At 31.4% G+C, this 23123-nt stretch overlaps 1 protein-coding gene across 1 annotated transcript; it reads right to left on the reverse strand.

Moving 5' to 3' along the window:
- Nucleotides 1-548: 548 nt before the first annotated feature.
- On the reverse strand, nt 549-22008 carry LOC107453306 (uncharacterized). Its single transcript, XM_043043259.2, has 9 exons — nt 21799-22008; nt 19185-19245; nt 16055-16429; nt 14533-14750; nt 13172-13328; nt 9070-9169; nt 4548-4728; nt 3713-3827; nt 549-984 (listed from the first exon to the last, which is right to left on the reverse strand). Exons 1-9 carry the CDS (start codon nt 21880-21882, stop codon nt 695-697), a joined length of 1581 nt encoding a protein of 526 aa, XP_042899193.1. The 5' UTR covers nt 21883-22008; the 3' UTR covers nt 549-694.
- Nucleotides 22009-23123: the final 1115 nt, after the last annotated feature.

Here is a 23123-nt window from a genome sequence, read left to right on the forward strand (position 1 = left end):
AAAACTTCATGGCCCGATAGTTAGATCTTATATAGAAGTTTAAATTGATGTTAAATACCGTTTATACGAATTGTATAAGTCGACCTTTTATTTATGATGACGAGATAGCAAATTTTTGGTAAGTCGGATGTATAAGTCAGCTGCTGAAAAAATCAGTTATGAAAATTTTTAAAACAAAAATTCGACTTAAAATATTTTTACGTCGGTTAAAAGAATAGTTTTACAAATTTTCAAACTGTCGAGTGCTTAAATTAACCACTAAGAAAAACAAATTATAAAAATTTTTAAAACTAAAATTCGGCTTAAAAATAGTTTTACGTCTGTTAAAAAATTAGTTATACAAATCTTCAATACGTCGGGTGTATAAGTCAACCGCTTAAAAGAGAAATAAAGAACATTTTTAAAACTAAAAATCGACATAAAAAATTAATAAGTGTAAAAAATGTGGCATAAATTATTTAACACATCTCACAATCCTACTCGTGCAAAAGGCATGCAACATTCACTTAATAAAAGACTTGTATATGTTTTGAAACTAACAAATAAAATATTAATAAAAATATTTATTTAACGTTAAAATTTAAAACTAGAATTACAATTGGAAATAAATTATTAATAACAATAAAAAAAAACTTCTCTGACCAAAAGTGCTAACGACATTAGTTCCAATTTTAATTTGAAGTTGAACAGAAAATCATTTAGCGTTTTCATAGGGTGGAGGTGGATCCTTTACTTCTGTTTCAGAAGAAACACTATTGTAGATCTGGAAACTTTGCCTTTGAGGGAAAAACACTGGAGAAGAACTGGAGATTCTACTGGAAATCCCACTAAGATCGCAAGAGTTTTTTGAGTACCGATCTAAGAGGTTGACTTTCACCCGCTCAATAGGATGGATCTCATCATCATCATCACAGTTGCCGCTTAAGACAATTTCGGGAATGATTGTTCTAGGAGTCTCAACATAGATATGATGTTTGGCATTTTCTGAAAAATTAAAGGCTAACTTAATTATGACGAAAAAAATATTAATGAAAATAATGTTTAAACAATATTCTGCGTCAAAGGGTTAAGAAGGAAAACAATGTGATCGCTTTGTTACTATAACTAGTTACCCATTGTTTAAATGCTTTTTTTTTCCTGGATTGACTCAGATAAACGCCACAATATTTCAAATCATGGGTTGCAAAAACTGTCTCAATTGATGTTTCTCGTCGGATTGGTTTTCAAATCTTGCCTAAATACGCGTTTTAAGAAGTCACAAAATTTTTTTCCTTCTCATTCATATTTACATTAAAATCACCGTCAAGACAGTAATTACAAGTTAATAATAAAAAGAATATAAAAATGCTTGGAATTATTATTATGTAAATATATTCAAAATGCCTGCTGGTGAAATGAAAAAAGAATTCTAAAAAATAAAAAATGATCAAACAGCAGTGATCGCCATAGCAACACGACGCATGCGCACTGTTTACTATTTCTGTTGAACACAGTTTAGAATCCTTATCAAATATAATAACAAAACAAATGCACGTATATGGGGGCAGAAAATTAATACTCAGCAGAGGAAAAAACAAAAACTATTGAAATCTGACAAATCACAGTACATGAAGGTGAACGAGTTTGATTGCGGAAGAAACAGAGGAGTTAAGAGACGATTATTAACAACTTAGATTCATAATAAGATAGGTAACTTAGATAACTCAGATAACAACAGACGATTATTAATTGATTATTGTAACACCTAAGTGTTACAATAATCAATTAAACCTGTTTTGGTGTTTATCACATCTGCCTTCCTCAACTTTAATTGCTTACATTTCGAAATATTTTTTTCTCGGCTAAATATTAGTTTGTGACCGCCATGTATACTTTGTATAATTATAATATAATTATAATATCAAAAATGTAAAATTTTTGATAACTATTCTAAAAATGCATATTAAGGGAGGTCTTTACAGGGCATATGCATATAATAACTTTCCTTAAAGAATTTGGATTTTAGAACGGACAAGTAGCTTAAATATTTATAAAAAAATTTCAGAACCACGGTGACCCTGATTATAAAGCGTTTGCTTCCCAATGGACGTGACCCAGAATCGAATTTCAGCGGTGGATGATTGATACTAATTCTGCTCCCGGCTCGCCCCGACCGCAGTGCTGACGTAAAATATTTTCAATGGCAGACGGATCATGAGTTAAAATCTCCTAACAATCAGGATAACCATGGAAGGTTTTCGTGAATTTTGATCCATGCAACGAAAATTCGGGTTAGTTCTATCAATTGTAATTCACGAAGGCAAATTTCTCTCAATGCTTGATACAAGAGTTTTCTTGTCTTCTGGATTGAGTTCAAAATTACAAGGCTATTGAGTTGAAGTCGTAAACTCAGATCGAATTGAATGTTGGGTTTAATGGCACAAAGTCCACAGAAGGACATGCTGCGCGTCGTAAACTCAGAATGGAGTCAACTGTTCAGCGCCGGTCATAAAATATATGTACAAAAAAAAAAAAAATAATCACCAATAAGGTAAAATTTTCCCACCTGAATAAAAATTATTTAAAAAAAAATAAATTCTAATTTTTTTTGCAGGCTTTTATGTGCCTGGAGAATTCAGTGTTGTTGTAAGCTTTCAGGTACAAAAATGAGATAACGAACTCTTTTCATTTTTACAAAATTGGATACCGGCAAGTGACGTCATCATGGCATTTGTAGATTCAGAAGTCAATCAAGTTCGACACACACGGTGCCGTCATTTCTAAATGTATCCAATGAAATCTGATTTAAATCACATGATTAGGCACAATCACTTCACTTTTTCTCGAGTTGCAAGTATCCAGTTTCCCCATTTTTATAAATAGCTTAGACTGTGATGGCAAAACTTAACAATGTAATAAATAGGTGTTACAAGGAACAGTTGCACAAACAGCATTATTCTCTAAAAAGCTCCATTTTATGTATCAACTGAGCCTTCGTCAAAGAGTTATGATCAGTAATAAACCAGCTCGTTGATTGTCGACCATACAATGTTAAAAATTCTGAGCCACGCTGAACCGAAAACCGGTATTCATTTACTGACTGCATTCACAAGTTCCAAATATTAAGACAAGGTTGCGCCAAAAGTAGAACTTTTGAAGTAACAAAATACTTTTCTACTTTTTTTCCTTTAAAAGAAAACGGTAGTACCATTATTAGGTATTTTTAAAGAGCTCATATGTAGGCCAAAGTAGCTTCTTAACCGTAACAAAACAGTTAAACCGTAAGTAGGTTATTTTACGTCATACTTCTATTTTATACAGCCTGCTAAATTTAAAAAGGCAACATAAAAGGAAGAAACTTTAATGCAAATAAGACATTTACCTGCCTAAACAAGTTGATACTTGAAACAACATGCATTAGTCGTCGTGATACACCGAAACTGAGTTGTAAAGAAAACATGGTACTATAAACAAATATCGTTCAGTTTACAGACACCGTCAACGTTTTGTACCTTTTACCAAATTCTGGTGCAGTCAGCTGCACCATGGAAGTATTTCTCGATCGTACTTCACAATTTATGGTGCAACTAAAATAAATTAAACTTTCATTCGACTAAACTTTGGGATAATTAGAAACTTTGCACCGATTTTAACGAGATTTTTCACAGTGTGAACAATGCTTAAAAATCTTATGTAAAATTTTTCTGTATAGTGTAATAATAAAATTGTTTACCTTTTTGGATCAAATCCTTTTTTTCTGATTTGGAAACCACAAAAGTTTCATCCGCATTAAAAGAAGGGAAGAGTATATTACTGATTTCGCTCCTGCTGCCAATACTTCTCATGCGCTAAAATAAAATATTATTGATTATATATTAAGATAATCACCATCCATTAAATGGCAGCAACATCTCAGATATAAACAGAATTCAAAGTTTAGTTAAAGTGTTAAATAAAGTTAATTTAAAGTTTGGAGATGAAAAGTCTAGAATGTAAAATACTAGGAAAGATGTCCTCAGAGGAATTCGGACTGATTTATGATGGTCCAACAAAAGAATAACAACTTGTTTTAATGGTTGGTTCATGTGAAACCATCAGAAATTTCCCGCAAAGTTTTTTAGAAATCAAATGTTGGAACGATCATGAACAACCATCATCCCAATGTAGGAATTCGAACTGATCTATGATGGGCCAACAAAAAAAACACAAAAAAACAAAACAAATTGTTTTGATGGTATCGAAGCAATTTGGTTTTTCCCATTAAACCATCGTGGTAATGTACAGCTGGAACCATCGCGGATCATCATGAAATGTTGGACCATCAGAATAAAACTTGGCTTGATGGTTAACCATCATAGTATTAAAGTAGCATTTTCCATCATGGAATGTTGGAAGTTTGCTGGCATAACAAAATCAATTAACACATAATTGAAAATGTTGGATGATGGTGACCAATCAAAGGACCATCATGAATCGCACTGAAAAACAACATAAACCATCAATATGATTTGTTGAGACCAACAAAAATTTTGACTTGGGCAAAAATTCAGTAGTTAAAAAATACATACTAAGCCCCCTTTTTCATTTTCTTGCAAAGCGCACTTATAGGAATGATTTCTTGCTTCAAACCCTTGTATAGCGCATCGTTGAAATTCATATGCTCGATCAATGTCGGCTAAGGTTGGTGGTACATTCACTGTTGGCAAAGTATCGTTGCTTCTTCCGACATCACAAAATCCATACTTTTTGCTAAGAAAAAAAAGTAAAACTTTTCACTATTTGCTTTTTTTTCTTTAATAAATTATGAATTTCATACATAATTATACAATGAAAAATCTTTCAATTTTGTTTTAAAAATATTTTTGTTGTTTGCAAAATTAGCCATTTGTTTTTACTGTGCAACATGTTGTTCCAAAAAGCAAGCTAAAACTTTTAAAAGTTTAAAAGCTTTCATATTTTAAAAGTAATATTTAAAAAAAAATTATTATTCATTTTAAAAATCCTTAGAAATTTGAATTTTCGTCTTCTTTCCGACTAGCAAGAGCGCTCAAATATTAACTGGAACTTTGGGCCAGAAGTTTTAGGTTAAAATGTTTGTAAGCAGAATTTTATTTTATAACCAATTATGTATTACAATGAAACTTAATATGAATGCGTTACCATGGTAATGAATATTCACTATTATTCTATATAAACTGGATACTCTTTTTAAAAATAGAATCACTATCTTGTTACTGCAATATAAATAGTTCGAACGTTAAAGTATTAATGTATTCAACGTCAATGTTCTCATTTTTGCCTTAAGTCTATTTTTTTAAACTAAGATTGCCTTGTCGAATCGAACCAGACTGTCTTTAAAAAAAATTATTGTGAAAAACATATAAAACATATTGGAAAACTATCAATTTTTATGACAATGAAATGAGAGTGTACTTTGTTTTGGAAGAAACGCACCTATTTTTAAAATAAAAAAGGTAAAAGTTAGTTATAAATAAAATAAACAATGAATTATCTAACTAGTTTTGAAATGGCTAATATTTTACTTTAAGGACATATTGTGAGAGGCATATAAATAAAATATGAGGTAAATCATTTTAAAATATTATTCATCTAACAATAATTGCTGCATATTTTAAACCATTAACACGTAAAATATACTTCTTTTTCTAAACTAAACACTATGCAAAAAAGAGAGGCAGCATAGTATGCGACGTCGAGTATAACTTATGACGTGAATTGTTTGATATGTGTCTTTTCCTTGTTCAAAATAATTCTGAACTACAAATTGATTTGAGTATTGCGTAAAGATAATGTATGCAGGATGTTTCAAAATGAAAAGGTAAAGCAGGCGTACTGATTGAGTAACAAATAATCTGGGAACAAAAAATAAATAGGTTAATAAAGGAAATCTCCAAGAAACACGAACTCAGACCGGAGTTTCTAGGAAGGTGCAAATTACATAAAATATTCAAGACGAATAAGCAAAAATCAATCTACATATGCTTATTTTTGTTGCATTTCCATATGTGTTGAGCATTTACGATTGAATACAAGGAGAATAAACAACAATCAATCTACATCTGCTTATTTTTATTGTTCAGCATATTGTTGCACTTTTACGACCAATTATACTATCTTAAAGTTTCGGAAAGACGCTTGGATACACGAAATTACAACAACGCTGAATGGAATGGAGCATCATCTGAAACATACTTGATGTTCTCGAATGCATTCTACTGTCGACTAATTTTCTTAGAAAAGACAATCTATGTATATAAAAATGAATGTCTGACTGTGGATGTGTGTGTCCTTATAGACTCCTAAGCCATCCAACCGAAAGCGATAAAATTTGGCACATAGACAGGTCAAAGCTCGAAGAAGGTTACATTTACAGGAAGTCCACGGCATACCTATGAATACTCACTAGATGCAATGACGTATGTCCGCGCATATGGGTGCCAAGATTTATTTATTGCATTCGCATGCAATCCTGTTTGGGTTGAAATTAAATAGCTTTTGTTACCTAGGCAAACATCATTGGATCGTCATATTACCGCACGTGTGATCAAATAAAAATTTAAATATTTACTTGATTTCATTGTGAAGCGTCATGTTTTTGGAGAGACACGGTGTTGGATGTATTCTACTGAACTGCAGAAACGAAGATTACCACATGCACTCGTATTGATTTGGAAGTTTGAAAAAAGTCATACCCTGTCAAATTGGTCAGCTCATATTAGCAGAGATAACAGACGTCGCCATTGATCCAGAATTATTTCAGACTATCATCCAAAATATTTTTTTTAAATAATGGCAGGCACTGAACTTTCATTCTTCGCCTTAGAAGATGCCGGAAGTGCTGCTCATTTATCGTTAGACGGTGGACACCTGTGAACCAAAGTCACGGAGGCGAGCAACATACCCACGCCTCACTGCCACAAATACCCGTTTATAGGGTGGGCCACATTCATACATCAGAAGACAACAGAGAGAGAGAGAGAAAAGCATCCATGCCCAGAGCGGGATTCGAACCCGCAGCCATTGGCTTCGCAGTCAGGCACGCTAACCACTCGGCCACCTGGCCGGCATCATCCAAAATATGATTAATGATCCGCGTGGCTCACTCAACAACGCATCACTATGCATGTTTGATGGAAAATGCACGAACGTTATCCAAGAGAAATAACTGCTGGGACTATCACTGTTTTTTTTCACCATTAAATAAAATTCTCATTTCAAATAGCAATCACAAATCTTATTTCCACTTTTAAATACAAAATTTGAGTACAATTCAAACTGAAAGCGTCGCAACGCACGCAGTGTACAGCTAGTTAGAGATAAAACTCAATCGTCCCAGCTGTAATTTGAACCCCGGATCTCTTAGAGGCAAGCGAACAGCCTAACCATTACACTAAGAATACAAATCAGTTGGAGAGTTGAACTCTGTAAGTTAAGTAAGTTGCTCACAGAGTAAATGAACTGAAACTTTAACGGTGGCATAGTTAACCCTAGAGGAAGATCCGACTGCTAATTTGTAACCTATCCAAGGCTTTCTAACATGCTCTTTAATTTTAAGCTCAACCTTGTTTTAATGGAAATTTTCGAGATGCATACTTCCCTTGTTAGACAATGACTTATTAAAGATATTCAAACAGAAAAAGTAACTTAAAATACTTTTTTTAAGATGAAATTGTGCCAAACTTTATTAGCATCTAGCGTACCAAATTTTATTAGTGACCAGTGTCCAATGTATTGTACTAATATATTGGGCGCTGTATCTCAGGAGGATATTATACATAATTTGCAAGAATGACACCGGATTACTGTTCGCAACCTCAACGTTTGCAACTACTGTTTGCAACCTCACCTACGTGATTTCATTTTTTCTTATTTGTATGATTGTTTTGTCTTTTCATTTCGGCTTCATTTATTTAAAGCACTCTCATAAAAAGAAGAGATAATAAAGTTAAAAATCCAGCTCTTAAAAAGAATAGATAATAAAGTTAATAGATTGATCCGTCTAAAAATTAAAATCAATTTTGTAAACGTACTTCACAGAAACACTTTTATAAGAACCTTTATCACTCTAGATTTTTCTCAAACCGCACAATTTTAAATCTACAGTTCATACAAAAATTCTTCCTTTAACAGATACAAAAGCAATCTACACTGTAAAAAATTTTAGTTTAACTCAATACCAAAAATGGAGGTAATTATTGTACATCAAGGTAGCGCAGTAAATCACCATAACATAACTCTTGGTTCTTGATGTTGCAATATACCAAAAATGTTCTTTGGCACTACTTGATGTTAAGTAGCTGCTACCCTTTTTGTATATCAGTAACACTAAAATTAACATAAGAGTCATTAAAGTTATTTTTATGACAATATTGTGTAAGAGTCATTAATTTGAGACTCATAAAAACAACATTTCTTAAAATAAAATTAATTTGCTTAATCAAACATACACATAGCACGGAGAAAATATTAATATGAATCTGAACTATGCGTAACAAAACCGAAGCGGATAAAAACTAAATTTTACAAAATTATTTAATACGGTTTATAGATTTAGAAAAAATCTTATGAGAATATAATTATTTCCACTATACAACAAAAAAATATACATGTCTTTTCATAAGTTTACTTCTGTTTGAATGTTTATAGCATCGTGCAAATCAAACTTGAACTTCTCTGCTCGATTGTAAACAACCAACCTTTGTTGTCTGACAGTTTCCAAACGTACGCCAAAATAGGCGAAAATAATTCATGAAGGGAGTTAATGCATTTGAGTATGTCTTAAGCTTTATATATTATTGGTGTTAAAATTTAACTACAGCCTTCAAAGCGTGTATGAACGCTTGATTCGGCATTAACTTGAAATAAAGTATTCCTTCACACAATTTTTGAAGTTTTTCTAGATCAAGTTCGGATAAGTGTTATATCCCAGTTTGCAATAAAAGCCAATTAATAAGCTTGGCGATTTGTTATTCTCTCCGATTTTCGACATCTATAAAATAGATTGCTGATTGCCCACCTATTAAAGTTAACTGAAAGTGAATTTTTAAAAATAAAAAAAGTTATACATACCAGTAATGAAATAATGCCGATGTGACTAGGAAAATGAGAAGAAATAGAGCTACAAAAACAACTTTCCAAGTCCAGTTGCCTGGCTGTTCAATTGGTTTAGCTGTAAGGAAATAAATATAAAAAAGTAGATTATGACTTTCACAGTATATAAATATTGTTATAAAGGTTTTCATGCTTTTGCGATATTTAGTTCATTAAATACTTAAATTGTAACTAGAGAGTTATAAGCTATCCAACGGAGTTATAATGTTCTCGTTGTTTTCTTCGTGTTTTTAATCATCTGTAAAAAAAAAATTGTATTTTACCACGTTTATATAAACTTGCCTTCGTGTATATCTGTCCGGGTGGAATTTTGTAATCGATTTTAAACTAACTTCCCGACTAGCTACAAACTTCAAATTTAGCACACAGTTCAGAATTGGATGACAATGCATGAAAATGAAGAGAAAAAAGACATGCAAAGTAAAATAAAATTAAAATTTCAAAAAAAAATTATTTTCGAGATTGTCCTTTGTTGTCGATTCCGTTATTTCAAACTATTATGTGTCAGGTGAAAAGATTTTTGTGCTCGGAGTATTTTTATTGGCTGAAAAATCACGTGGTAGGATCCAGTTTTTCCTCATTCATTTCCAGATTGTTTTGGTTGTCATCAGCATAAAACTATTGAAAGTCGTAAAGGTATTGTTTTTCTATAATTTAAAATAAAAGTTCTATTACTTTAGTAGTGGTCTTGTAGTAGTCTTGACTACTCTTGACTAAGAAAAATAATCTAAATAAAAATATATATCTTTAAAAACCACGTTTTTTGTAGTGAAGAATAATAATTAAAAGATAATAATTTTTTTAAAATATAAAATAGAAATTAAAAATTGAAAAAATCATAGTTTAAAATAAAAAAATTCAAAATAAAAAGTAATATTTTTAAAAACTACGTTTTAGTAGTGGAGAATAATAATTAAGAAAAAAATTGAAAAACGAAAAACGTGGGGCGCATGAAATACATAACAGTACATATACACATATATATACACATTTTCTTACTCATACACATGCACGGCCACATATACATCCACATACATATGCATATACAAAAGCATATTCCACATCCACATTCAGATACAATTACAATTACTGATATACATACTGATCTACTGATATACTGATCTACACATATTCTCAAGAGCACACATACACACACTAATATAACATTACTGTTATGTATTTCATGCGCCCCACGTTTTTCGTTTTTCAATTTTTTTCTTAATTATTATTCTCCACTACTAAAACGTGGTTTTTAAAAATATTACTTTTTATTTTGAATTTTTTTTTCATCAGTCTTGTTCTTTAAAATAACCAATCAATAAAATATAGCGTAACAATACAAACAATAAACTTAAGAGTTCGCAAGAATCTCAGTAAGAACAACAAAGATTAGATAAGATAAGATTGTTTCGTAATTACCGCTCTTCATATAGTCTTTTGGAACCCTTGACAAAAATGGAATAAAAAAATGTTTGACATTTAAGCGAAGAAAAAAATAAAAATGTTATCGAAATTTGACAAATCAATCTTTCGAAAGGATAATACACAATATAGCAGTACTTGTTTGAATGTTGGGGTTAACTGGGGAATTGAACAACGATAATTCGAAATACTTTTAAGTTTCTATCACTTCTACGAAAACCGCAGTGGTTCAAGGAATTGAGGGCTCGCGTTCAAATGAAATGAAGTTCATATCCCAGCGATGGTTGATCCATATGAATTCTGCTATTCCAGCTTGCACCGACCAATTTGATCATGGGTTAGAATCACCTTGCTGTTGAGCTACCTGTGGGAGGTTTTCTTGGTATTCCCGTTCATGTAAATGCTAATACGGCTTAGTTTAATCGAAGTCCTCCTTGGAGGCTAGTTTGACCCGGTACTCGATCCAGGAGTTCCCTTGTCTTCTGGGCTGGGTTCAAAATTACAAGCTTACGAATTTTACAATTGATAACCATACACCTTTTTAAAATGAAACAGTAATAATATTTCTAAACATCTGTATTCAATTTCTTAAACACGTATTTTGAAGCTATTTCTATTCTTTTAAACAGGTACTTTTTTAATACGCAATGCGTTTCGAACTTTGTTTAGTTTTTCAATACTTATTTCAACATCTTTTTCAGTAAACATTTTGAATTATTTCCATTTTTCAAACTCTTCATACAAGTTCCATTATCTTAAATTCAAATATTAACCTATATTCATTTTTTTCAAGCGAAATCGATAAAAAAAATTACAATGTTCGAAAATGAAGCCTAAAGCAGTTATGTCCCAAATAATACTTATTGATAACAAAACAATTGTGAGTGTTGATTAATTTCATTCAATGTAAAAATATTGCAAGCTATAATTAAATTAGAAAAATATCACAATAGATCGTAAGGCATTCATACTTCCTAGCAATATATTGAGATATGAAAAATATATTGCCCTTAATTAGTTCACACACTATATGAGGGTTATAAATAAAGTAGTAGCAACATAGCCCAGAAAGTCGCATAGCAGCGGGCATGCTTAAACTGGATATCGGAGCAGCGAGGTGGTACTGTTGTCGGTGTGTAGAATTTATAACCTTAGATATGGTACAGATAAGAGGTATAGCTGCGTGGCTTTGAAATGGGCAGCGTCATTTATTCTCTAAATCCTTTTTTTTTAAACGATCAGCAATCTTGGATTAAAATCGAAATTGACAGAGACAAAAATGCACCGCAATATTAGCAAAAGTTATTTGAAGCCTGTGGCAAGAATGTATTGTAAGATGGTTGCTCTTGGACTGAGAAGACGGCCTGGCCATCCATTTTTCAACATCACGTTGACATTGTTAAATGGGAATTGCTTGGGAATTATAAGTCTAGTTGGGCTCAGTCATCAAACGATGTGACACGTGAAGAAAGAGGGTTCTCTAATGTGAAGTAATTTGCTTCCCAATTTCATTCCACGCTGACGCACTGATCAGCATAAATGACACTGACACGTACCTGTGTCTGGTAAACACCTCGACTGATACTGCAATGAAGCATTTCTGTCGTGTCGCCTTTGATAAGCCGTGATCTCGAGTCTACAAGTCTAAAAATCCAAAACAGCTTCGTCGGGTACCTAATCGGGTGTATGAAATGCAGGTTGTGGCATACGACTAGGAGGTAGTCATTCTTACGCATGCCGTACCTCAAGAGGAAAGCAGACTACCAGTGACAGCAGAAGTATCTCAAGAGCGGGAAGGAGCTCTCTTCCCCCTCACTGTAGATATGTTACCGTTAAAGTAAAAAATAAACAATTTCAAAGCAATGGTGCAAACGTATACACGCTAATTACGTTAACTATTTTCTCTATCGTATGGCAGAAAAATGCTCGTTGTCATGATTCGCAAAATGTAGTGATTTTTAGCAACGGGAGCATTGGCTAAAGCCTACGTAGCTTAAATAGGGACACGTCGCCATTTTGGTGACTGCAACATCTCGTGACCGTAACTGTCAATGTAGAAATACGAAGTTTCTATTCTTAAACTCCACTTTTTATTGATTAATATTTCCCTATTTTTGAACATAACCTGAATGTTTACTATTTGTTCTTTTAACAAGTATGAAATAAATAAAGTTAAAAAAGAAGAGGGAATTGGAAATGACAGATCGGGGGGAATGATATTTTGCTGTTCAAATTAATCACCACTATGGTGACTGCTTACCCATGTGTTCGGCGACAGACAATCTAAATCGAAAGCGGCAAAGGTCGTGGGGTGAAAGAGTGACACTACTTACGAAAAATAATCCAGGGTTTTAGTGTTGGGAGGTGTTAGAACACCCTCCGTACTCACGTGACATTTATCCTAACGGCTACGACTTCTTTCAGTTAAAAGAGCCTTTTTCTGAAATTAGCAGACAATATCTCGAAACCCTTTCGCTTTCTGAGATCTGGCAAAAGGTAGAAGACTTTACTGGTGATTATATTGAAAGAATGCAGTGTATTTTCGCTTAAATGTTCATTAACAATGTTTTCTAGGTACGTTGCCATTACTTTATTTGCAACCCTCGTGATTCAAACAAATTTTACTAAAATCACTCACCTTCATATGTAATAGCCACACCTTTACCAGTTGCTTCATTTTTCAATCCAAATGGTGCATAGACACCTGTAAAAATCCTGATTTTCACTCTTTCGTGAGGAACGGTTAAGTTTTTCACGTCATCCAAATTGCAATAGCGTCGGTAATTTAATTTGTTCTAAAAAAAACAGTGGAATTATTTTTTAAAGGGAGTGTTAACAGTTAATAAAAAACTTTTACACATTCCTTACATCTCAACACATTTTATGACTAGCCATAATATAATAATCAGGTGTAATATGTAGAATTTATTTCAACTTCTTATGCAACTTATTCAAGCAAACAATAAGTTTTTACCCTTTAAATAAAAGACAACCTAATTTTTAAAAAAAATCGTTCAACTCACATTCTAGTTATAAAGATCCCTTTAATATCTAAATACAGGGTGATCTGTAAAGACCATCCTTAATGTATATTTTTACAATTCTTGCTAAAAATGAAGTCATACACATTTGAGGCAGTGAATAAATATTTAAGGTAGAGAAAAAAATGCATTGAACTCCAATGAATCATAATTGACTAAAAACATAAAATCTGTTTGGTTGCTGGGTAAGCAGAGAGAAGTTCAAAGGAAATTATCTTTGCGCATCTATGCTTCCTCAAGCAATTTAACTGATTTTAATATTTATAATATCGTTTTTCTCACTAGTGATACAACCGATTCGATATAATCTTTGTTTTCTTTTCACTTAAGTATTAATTTAAGACTCATAATGTGTGTATCTATTGTCCTATTTTGTGACAAAGCCACTCAATTGGCTTGATGGGTTTAATCTTTGCCTGCCACAGCTCATATCGACGTTCAATTCACCACTCTAAAGAGTGGTGAATCGAACACCGATTCATAAATATCCCATTCTTTAGAACGGGATATTTATTTTATTGAAACAAAATTATTTGGTTTAAAATATCGCCTTATACAATAAGCTGTAATGTTTCCAGGTACAGGAAGGTAAAGAGCTCGAGATTTTATTGTTTTTGTTTACATTTGTAATGAAAACATCATCCATTGTCATCGATTAGCGGAACCATAGTGCTACATTTACTAAAAAACTAAATCATTTTTGACAAAGGTTTTAACTTTATGTATTAACAGTGGCCATCGCAAAATAATTTGTGTATTTCCTTTAAAAAAAAAGGCAAATTTTAATTTTAACAATTATTAGTTTAATTATTAATTCTATTTATTTATTTTAAAATTATATTAAATGCTCAACTTAGGTAGTAGTTTTAAAAGGGAAAATGTTAACGTTTAGGATGTTCTTTAAGGGATTAATGGTTTTTACAGAGTTTTGCCGGACAATCAGGCAATTTTTACTTACCCAACTTCCATACATAATATCCATGTGTGGTTCCCGAAGATTACAATACAGTTTAGATGACTTAGCAAACAGTGAGTGAAAGTGATGAAAAGACAACTCAATAGTGTGATCTTCATCAAGCATCAAGTCCCATTCACAAGTAATATCATGAAGGTTGACCAAAGGATATCCGGGCACTTCTATAAAACCAGAAGTCTCCTTTATAGCATACTGACAATCTGTTGGGGAGAAGTATAACATTTAAGTTTCCCCAAAAGAATAAGTCATTAAATAAAATGTTAATATAAAACTACTGTGGTGGAACGAATACGAATATCGAGTTCTGAAGATTTGATATAAAGAATTTACAGCCTTATGACTAACGGAATGGATTCTCGAACCTCTAACGCTTCTTTGTGCTTTCCTTACGGACCATCACAATTCTTAATTTCAAGTAGATAAATCTAACATGTGCGTTGAATTTGAAATGTTTCATGAACTGGGCTGAATTTCTCTATTTGAAAGCTTAAACATAATCTGTAAATAAGTTTGTTCTTTTTCTCACTTCTTAACTTTTTTTACTTCAATGATGAATGGAAATTTTCCGTGCTGTGCACATCGTTAATTAAGAAATTATGTTTTGATTTCGTTAAATGTTAATTTTTTTAATCACAGATACTTTAATTTTATCTTTGGTAAGTTCATGCATTCAGTTATTTCACATTCTGTTAAATTCAGAGACGAATTCATAACCCAGCAGATGTAAAGGAAGCATAATCCCTAATCACTTTTCATGAATGGCACAAAATTCCCAACCATTTTTTCTCTCTGAAAAAAAAAATCACCCAAATTACACTGGCATATATTTTTTTCTGTTTCGTGTGGAAAACTTCGAAATTAATTTTGACTTAATGTATTAAGCAGTTTTCAATGATGCCAAAAACTTTATTCTATCGGTTATACTTTTAGTGATATGCAAAAATCCTTATTCAACAAAAGAAAAAAGTGCTTATTGCCTATATATTTAAAACCGATTTCCACTATTTTTAATTTGGCCATCTCAAATATTGAAATTCATTACCTTTATCAGACTAATTTTAAAGTTTTAACGCAGCTACACTGACTCAAAAAGTTACCAAATTCGAAGAGCTACTAAGAGCATAATAATAGAGCTTATGTAGAAAAATTGTTTTCTTTTTTAAAATCAGCATATCGCAATTGTCGAATTCGGTAAAAATTTTAAAACGCTACATTTTCCTCACAGTTAGTAGTCTAGAATAGTTTATATATTAGTCTGTACTTATTAAATTTCCAATTTCAGACTAATTTAGATAGATTAGATAACTGAATTATTACTCTATAACATCAAACTCTGAAGCATCTGGTATTACAGAACAGTGTTTTGTAAACATTCTATAGCTCAAAAACTTCACAGGCTGCAAAATAAGACGCTCTAGCGCGTTTTAAATATTAACATATAGTTACCAGACTGCACAGTGTGATGAAAATTTTTATAAATAAAGCTCTAACAAAATCTATTTACCACCGCATGACAGATCCGTGATCGCCTTACAACTGCCGACATTGACACTGTTCCATTCGCAGTGTGAAACGTTCTGTTCTTGTCCAGTGCAACTGAAACTGTTTGGTTTCAAACCGTAGAATAGTTTATCTTCTATAGATGCTGACAGTTTACTGTTCATGCTAATAAATGTCATGAATCCCATCTGCCGACAGATGATGTGTGACAAAATGTAGGCTCGTCGATAATCTTCACTGTTCTGAGGAAAACACAGGAACAGAGATTCCGGTGCACCCGGAAGGAATAATTCAATAAGTCCTCTCTGGTTTGATTTGGTGGGAATGTATTCAGCAGTCCCAGGATGCAGTTGTGATGGATCACGTAAAAGAACGTCAACTAAAAAAACAATTGATACAAGTAAAACCCCATTTATCCAGTATATAATAAAGACGTACATAAATTTTCACTACAAAAGAAATAGGCTTCCACTTATTTTTCCTTTTATAGTTCAAAACGTATGCTTAATTTGGTGTAAAAATGTACCTTAAATTTAAATAATTTTCTCATCATTATTAAATGGAGAGAGAAAACACTAAATTAAACAAATATTTCTGCCTGAAATTAACATCAGATAAACATGTTAATTTTTTTAGTTTTCCTAATATCCTGCTTTTGTGGTGATGGTGCAATGTTTGCTTACGTTTATGAAAAGTGTGCCGGTTAAAGATAATGTTGTTCCTAAAATTAAATCATATACCCATCAAATATTGAACTTAATGATTCGTTTTATAAGTAATGATTGCTATTATAATTAATTATGTTTTTATTTTCAAGAAGTCATACTTAAGCTTTCTAGTAATGTTTTTGGCAAGTTTTTTTAAAAATTTATAATGCCATTTACTGAACTCGTAACAATTCAGAAAATGCAGTACTGTATTTTACATTATAATACTACACACTTATTTCACATTATAATACTAAACACTTATTTTATATTATAATACTAAACACTTATTTTGGATTACTTATTGTCTTGTGTATTGTATTGTGTTTAGTCAGTTTTGCTCCAAATTTTTAGGTCGGTACGATTGAGGGAGCTTAAATTCTAATTGTTCCATTTGCAAAACTTGAAAATTTAATTAATTTTAAGTAAAAACACGAAATAATATAAGTAACTGAATTATTATTTCTTATTATTAAAGTATTTCAAATGTAATTGTGACTGATAAAAAATAAAACATGAAATTTGGTACTATTTAGGTAACTGTCCTCTGGGATTAATGGGTAAGAGTAAGGAATAAAAATTGCAAATTTTTAATTAAACCTATTATACGTAGAAAATTCCTATATATTATTTTCTAATATTTTTTCACGCTAACTGAATAAAACAGAGTGAATAGAACAAGTGGTTCAAGAGTTGTCGAAGTTTTATGCACAAAAATTGTTATTTTGTCCTTATAACGAAAGCTAAGAAATATTAGATTGTCTATTTTTTTACTTTCAATTGACTAAAACCAACTCGATAAAGCTAAATTTGAAAACTTATTATAGTTTTATGAAAAATTAAAGGCTTCTTGTTAAAAATAGTACAAATTTTTGTACTTTTAAATAGTTATGTATCTGACATATGTCTATTTAGACAAGTGAGGTATTGTTTTTTTTATGTATTTTTTACGTTTAATGAAATAAAATAAAATAGAAGTCTATTGAACAAACAGTTTCAAAGTTATAAGGGTCTTGATGCAGAAAAAGGTATTAGAGAAATATTAGAATTTTAATACTTGAAACTATGATAACTTCTAAACTACTACAGCCCAATCTACTTGGTATTGCTCTCATACGATTGAGTGTAAAAGAATAAATATGTTTCAATTCCTTTATTTACACGGCAATAGACTCGTAAGTAGGTATAAGTACAAAACTGTACTTTTTATACACAAAAACTATAAATAACTTTACTTTGATTTTCGATAACTTTTAAACTGCTAATTTAAGTTTGTTTTTAATTTATTCGATTTAGCCTATATAATATATAACCAAAACCACACTCGTTTAAATGAGTATCTTAAACGTGAAAACAGGTATAATAATCAAAATTGATTTTTTTAATTTATTAAATTCTTTATAGCTTTTGAACTTAATCTGTTATCCGGTTGATCGATTTCATTTTGGTACATTAAATTCAGGTTATATAAAATGCATAGGAACTAATGCTATCACTTGCATTTATAGTGATATTTAAGTTTTACCGTCTTTTGAATCCTCTCCTCATCAGCAAATTGAAGATGGCTCTTAAAGCTATTCTTGAGGAAGGAGCAAATCGCAGTTATCAATATTGAGACCATGCAGCAACTTTCAAAAAAAACTTTCTCCTAATTATTTCCATATTAAATAATTTGGAAACTGATCCATGTCTGTTTTTCTTGATTTGTTGCTTATGTGTGAACGATGTCGATTTGTTTTCAAGCTATGAAATTTCTTAACACGAATTTAGAGATAAGCATTTTTTTTAAAACACGCAACTTGAAATATGTATATTTTTTAAAACAAGCTATCTATCTAAATTCATTTTGAGTTATATCCTTTTTTCCAAATGTGCATTTCAAGTTACCAATTGCATTTCAAGATACCCATTGCATTTCAAGATACCCATTACATTTCAAGCTACTCATTGCGCTTCAAGCCGCACATTGTATTTCAAAGTATATCACTCTAACAATTGTATTTCAAGCTATGTCAAGCTACCAATTGTATTTCAGGCTACCAATTGCATTTCTAGCTATATCAAGCTACCAATTGTATTTCTAGCTATATCAAGCTTCTAATTGCATTTCAAACTTTATCCAGCTACCAAATGCATTTAAAGCTATATCACGCTACCAAGTAAGTGCATTTAAAGCTATATTACGCTACCAAGTAAGTGCATCTAAAGCTATATTACGCTACCAAGTAAGTGCATCTAAAGCTATATCAAGCTAACAACTGCATTTCAAGTTGTAATAAAAGGTTCACCGACTATTTACATAATGACGTAAATCCCATAAAAATTGTAAACTAGGAGGACTCAAAATCATATTTGGAGAGTAAAGAGTAAATTATTTCAGAATTTTTTGTACAATTCATTCTTTGAAAAACAGATTAAAAAGATTACCTAGTTTGTCAGAATAATTACTTGGTTGATAATTCCACTTTGGAGTATCTTTGATTGCAACCTAATAATAAAATTTATATGTTTAAACATATTTTATAATATTTAAACTAATAAAACTACAATTTCAAAACTAGGCAATAACAATCGGACCTGATAGTTCTCCCAAAAAGATCAAAACTGAGAGATAATTTAATTTCTATAATTTTCTTGAGAGGAGTAACACTATGCGTAATTATCGTTACTTAAGTTATAAAATATGTTATTTTATAACCTCCGTTGAACAGGCAGTCCAATCTTGATTTTAAAACTACCAATGTTGAAACCTTGTAATTTTAAACTCAATCCAGAAGACAAGGGAACTCCCGGATCAAGTATTTGCCTTCGTGGAGGACTTTTCAATGGAACTAACTCGCATTTTCGTTACACGGAGAGGGATCCATGGAAACCTACCACGGTTAGCCTGATGGCAAAGAGATTCATCAGTCTACCACTGAAGATATTATATGTCAGCATGTGGTTGCTATGTACCGGGTGCGGAGTTCATATTGACCGGTCATCGTTATGATTTGAATCCGGGAAAGCTCATTAACTTCGTTTTTTAACAAGGTTTCTTAGAATGTATATTAATGGAGGTTGATACGGAACACCCTATGTATTTAAATAAAATAAAAAGTTCTTATTACAGCGATAATTTTCTTGAATAACTAGAAAAATTAAACTATTACTGTTCTTAACTATTCATCAATTTCTAATTTTTTCTGACTAAAAGAAAACTATGAACAATTCAAATTAAGAATTTATTTTATTAAGTCCAGCAATATAATGTATGGTCTTTCATTTTTTAAGTAAGACCAAACAAGATAAACTTTTTTATCACCCAATATTGGTTATCTTTTGGTTAATTATTTTATGATTAATAAAAATTCTAACATACTTATTGTTCATAAGCAATAAATAAATAGTTAAATATTAAAAACTTGTGAAATAATCAAATTAAAACTTTCAATAAACAAAAATATTTTTGAAATTATCAAAAAATAACTATGTTTAGGGATAAAAATATCCTATTTTCGAATAGTTGGAGAGCTATTTTGTTGTAAGAGGACGTAAATTCAAACCAAAGTAATAAAATCGGTGCCTCTGTTCCATGCCGCTCACCAGGCTAACATGATAACTGTTACTCGACAGAAAGCAAATTTTGTCAAAATCTGAAAATATTAACATGAAAAAATATTTGCTGCTTTTATACTCTCAACTTTCCTCCCCCAAAGTTTCATTTTGCGATTTCAATTGTAACCTAAATCACTTTTTTTTTATTACCACTTTTTTAAAAAAATTTTAAATATAGGATTTTTCTGTTCGTATAACTAATTTTGTGAGTTTACTGTTATTAATAATTTTGTCTAACGAAATTCGAAATAGTTTTACTGTATGGATTAGTTTTTACAACTTTCACATTTCAACTATTCATGCAAGACGTCGAAAAAAAAAGTTAGTTTACATAAAATAGGATTTTTGTGTGTTTGATTTTCGTAATATATTATATGCATTTATTAATAAGCATATTTAAGGTATGCCCCCACAAACAAATAAGTAAAAATTCGATCATTTTAAACTAAATATTTATAATTTTTCACCCTTTCTTTTTGCCTACGATGCATAATCTAATTTCAACTTTTATTGATAACAAATTACTTCTGTAATAAGCATCCTTGGCATACTAAATAAGAGTTAATCAATTAGGGAATTTAAAATTTAACGATCGAATATTTTTTAAAGAAATCAAATCTTGGACTATGAAAAAACAATCAAAATTCCTAAAGTATAGTAATTTACGAAGGGCCTCAAAGCATACTGAAAATTTAAACTTTTGAGTCTCGTTTGTAATCTTCTTACATTCTACAAAAAATTAACAATTTCACAATATTAAATTTGTATAGAATAGTTTGAAATAGTGTTCAGTTAGGTTTGTTTATAATAGTTTTGCCCGATCACTCAAAATATGCACACACAAAAAAAAAAAAAATCCATTAAAGTCTAAAGGAACTGCTGTCCTGTTTTTCATTTTAGTTCTAAAACCTTTTGTACCTTTAAAAGCTGCATAGTTTTTAAATTAAAAGTATTTACTGAAAAAAAAGAGATTGAACGAAATTCGAGAGATCCCCATCTGCACTTAAAAGCTGTTTAGATTAAAATGCGACTACACTATTATGAACTTTCTTCCATTTTTATTAAAACAGAATATTACAAATAAACAATCATTCTTAAATAAACATTTTCATATAGTATTCTTGAACTAAATAAATGATATAATTTTCAAACAACGAAGATTTTAAGTTTCATCTTTTAAATTTTCAATTATGCTGCTTAAATGTAAACGTTTAGATTTAAACATTAGATTTCAAAGCAACTAACATTCAAATTTAGATTTTATAATTAAGATAAACATCGAAGTTGTTTGAAGAAAACGCAAACAAATTCTATTTTAATTATGCATTTTCAGAATTATAAATTGAATATCATAATACAAGTTCAAAAATAAATCTAAATACTAAAATTAAACTATTAAAATAATTGTGAAAACATTTAAATAAATCAGGAAAATTGTGCTTACTGTTTCCCTTTTCTTTTTTCTTACCGAAGCGCTATTTAAATTACTAAACAGTGAAAGAAAAATAATAATGGCGATTCTAGACATTATTTATTTTGTAATACATAAATATCTTTAGCACCAATTAATTTTATAATAGCTTATTATTTGCAATCATACGTCTTGTATCTATTGTTAAGGTATAGGTAGTGGTGGTAAAAGGATCATTGGTATTAGAGATGAAAATTTCTACCTTGCTTAAAGCTCATATTTTCTGATAATTTAAGAGGGCTCAGAGTCATGAGTATGACCCAATGATCAATGAGTATTGACCCTCCTCCTTACAGTTCAAAGTGTAAAAGGTAGAGGTTCGAATTTTGCAGCTACTGTGACCTCTAATTGTATTGGTGGAATAGCATATAATTAATTTATTGACATACTTATTGCTGTTGTTGTAGTTCATTTACGTTGCACTAGAACTGCACAATGGACTACTGGCAACGGTCTGCGAAACATCCCTGAGAATGATCCGAAGACATGCCATCACAATTTTGATCCTCTGCAGAGGCACCCCCGCTTCGGTAGTCCGATGACCGCGAAGTCAAGCACTTTACAATAGAACAGTTTAACGAGGACCAATATCGCACACCCATCGGTCCCTGCGCAGACTAATCCAAGTGGTCACCCACTCGCACACGGTGATCTGCTCGAACCGTGTCTAACGATCAGTCCACTGCGAGACATTTATTGACATACATACCTGGATTTGTGCACTCAATGCACACGAAGAACAGGTTATAAGCCATTGAAAAATAGAACAGAAAACAGAGAGCAGTACAAAGAACAGATACAGGATACAATCTGGCTTAGACAAGGTAGGCATCAATCACTGTTTCATCAAATGTTCTGAAGTGTAGAGGTAGCGGATTCAAATCCCACCTTACAGCAGGATATAGCTTTGTGCTGTCCATTAATTTGTACTATCTGTTCTTCAACTTGACATGGGTTTATGAACTATATTCTCTTTTATGATCATACGAACAAATATATGCATGCTTTACAATAAGTAAATAAAATGATACATCTGAGGTTGAGACGAAATTTGAAGCCCTACCTTTCAGTTTCAGAGGGTTACGAGATACCCCTTGGCCAGAGAAGCGCAAAGAACGTGACGAGAGTTTATAAACAAGTTTTCGATCAAATATACGAAGTTGAATATTTTTGTGTTAAATATGCATTTAGGGCTAATGTAACCTTTAGTTCAATTCCGGATTTGTACATCGTAAATTAATCGCGTAAACTTAGTAGCGGGCTCAATTCCCGCCGTAACTTTGATTGTACTAATGCCA

Source organism: Parasteatoda tepidariorum, chromosome 6 (assembly GCF_043381705.1).
Source record: "Parasteatoda tepidariorum isolate YZ-2023 chromosome 6, CAS_Ptep_4.0, whole genome shotgun sequence".
In the NCBI taxonomy this organism is placed as follows: domain Eukaryota; kingdom Metazoa; phylum Arthropoda; class Arachnida; order Araneae; family Theridiidae; genus Parasteatoda; species Parasteatoda tepidariorum.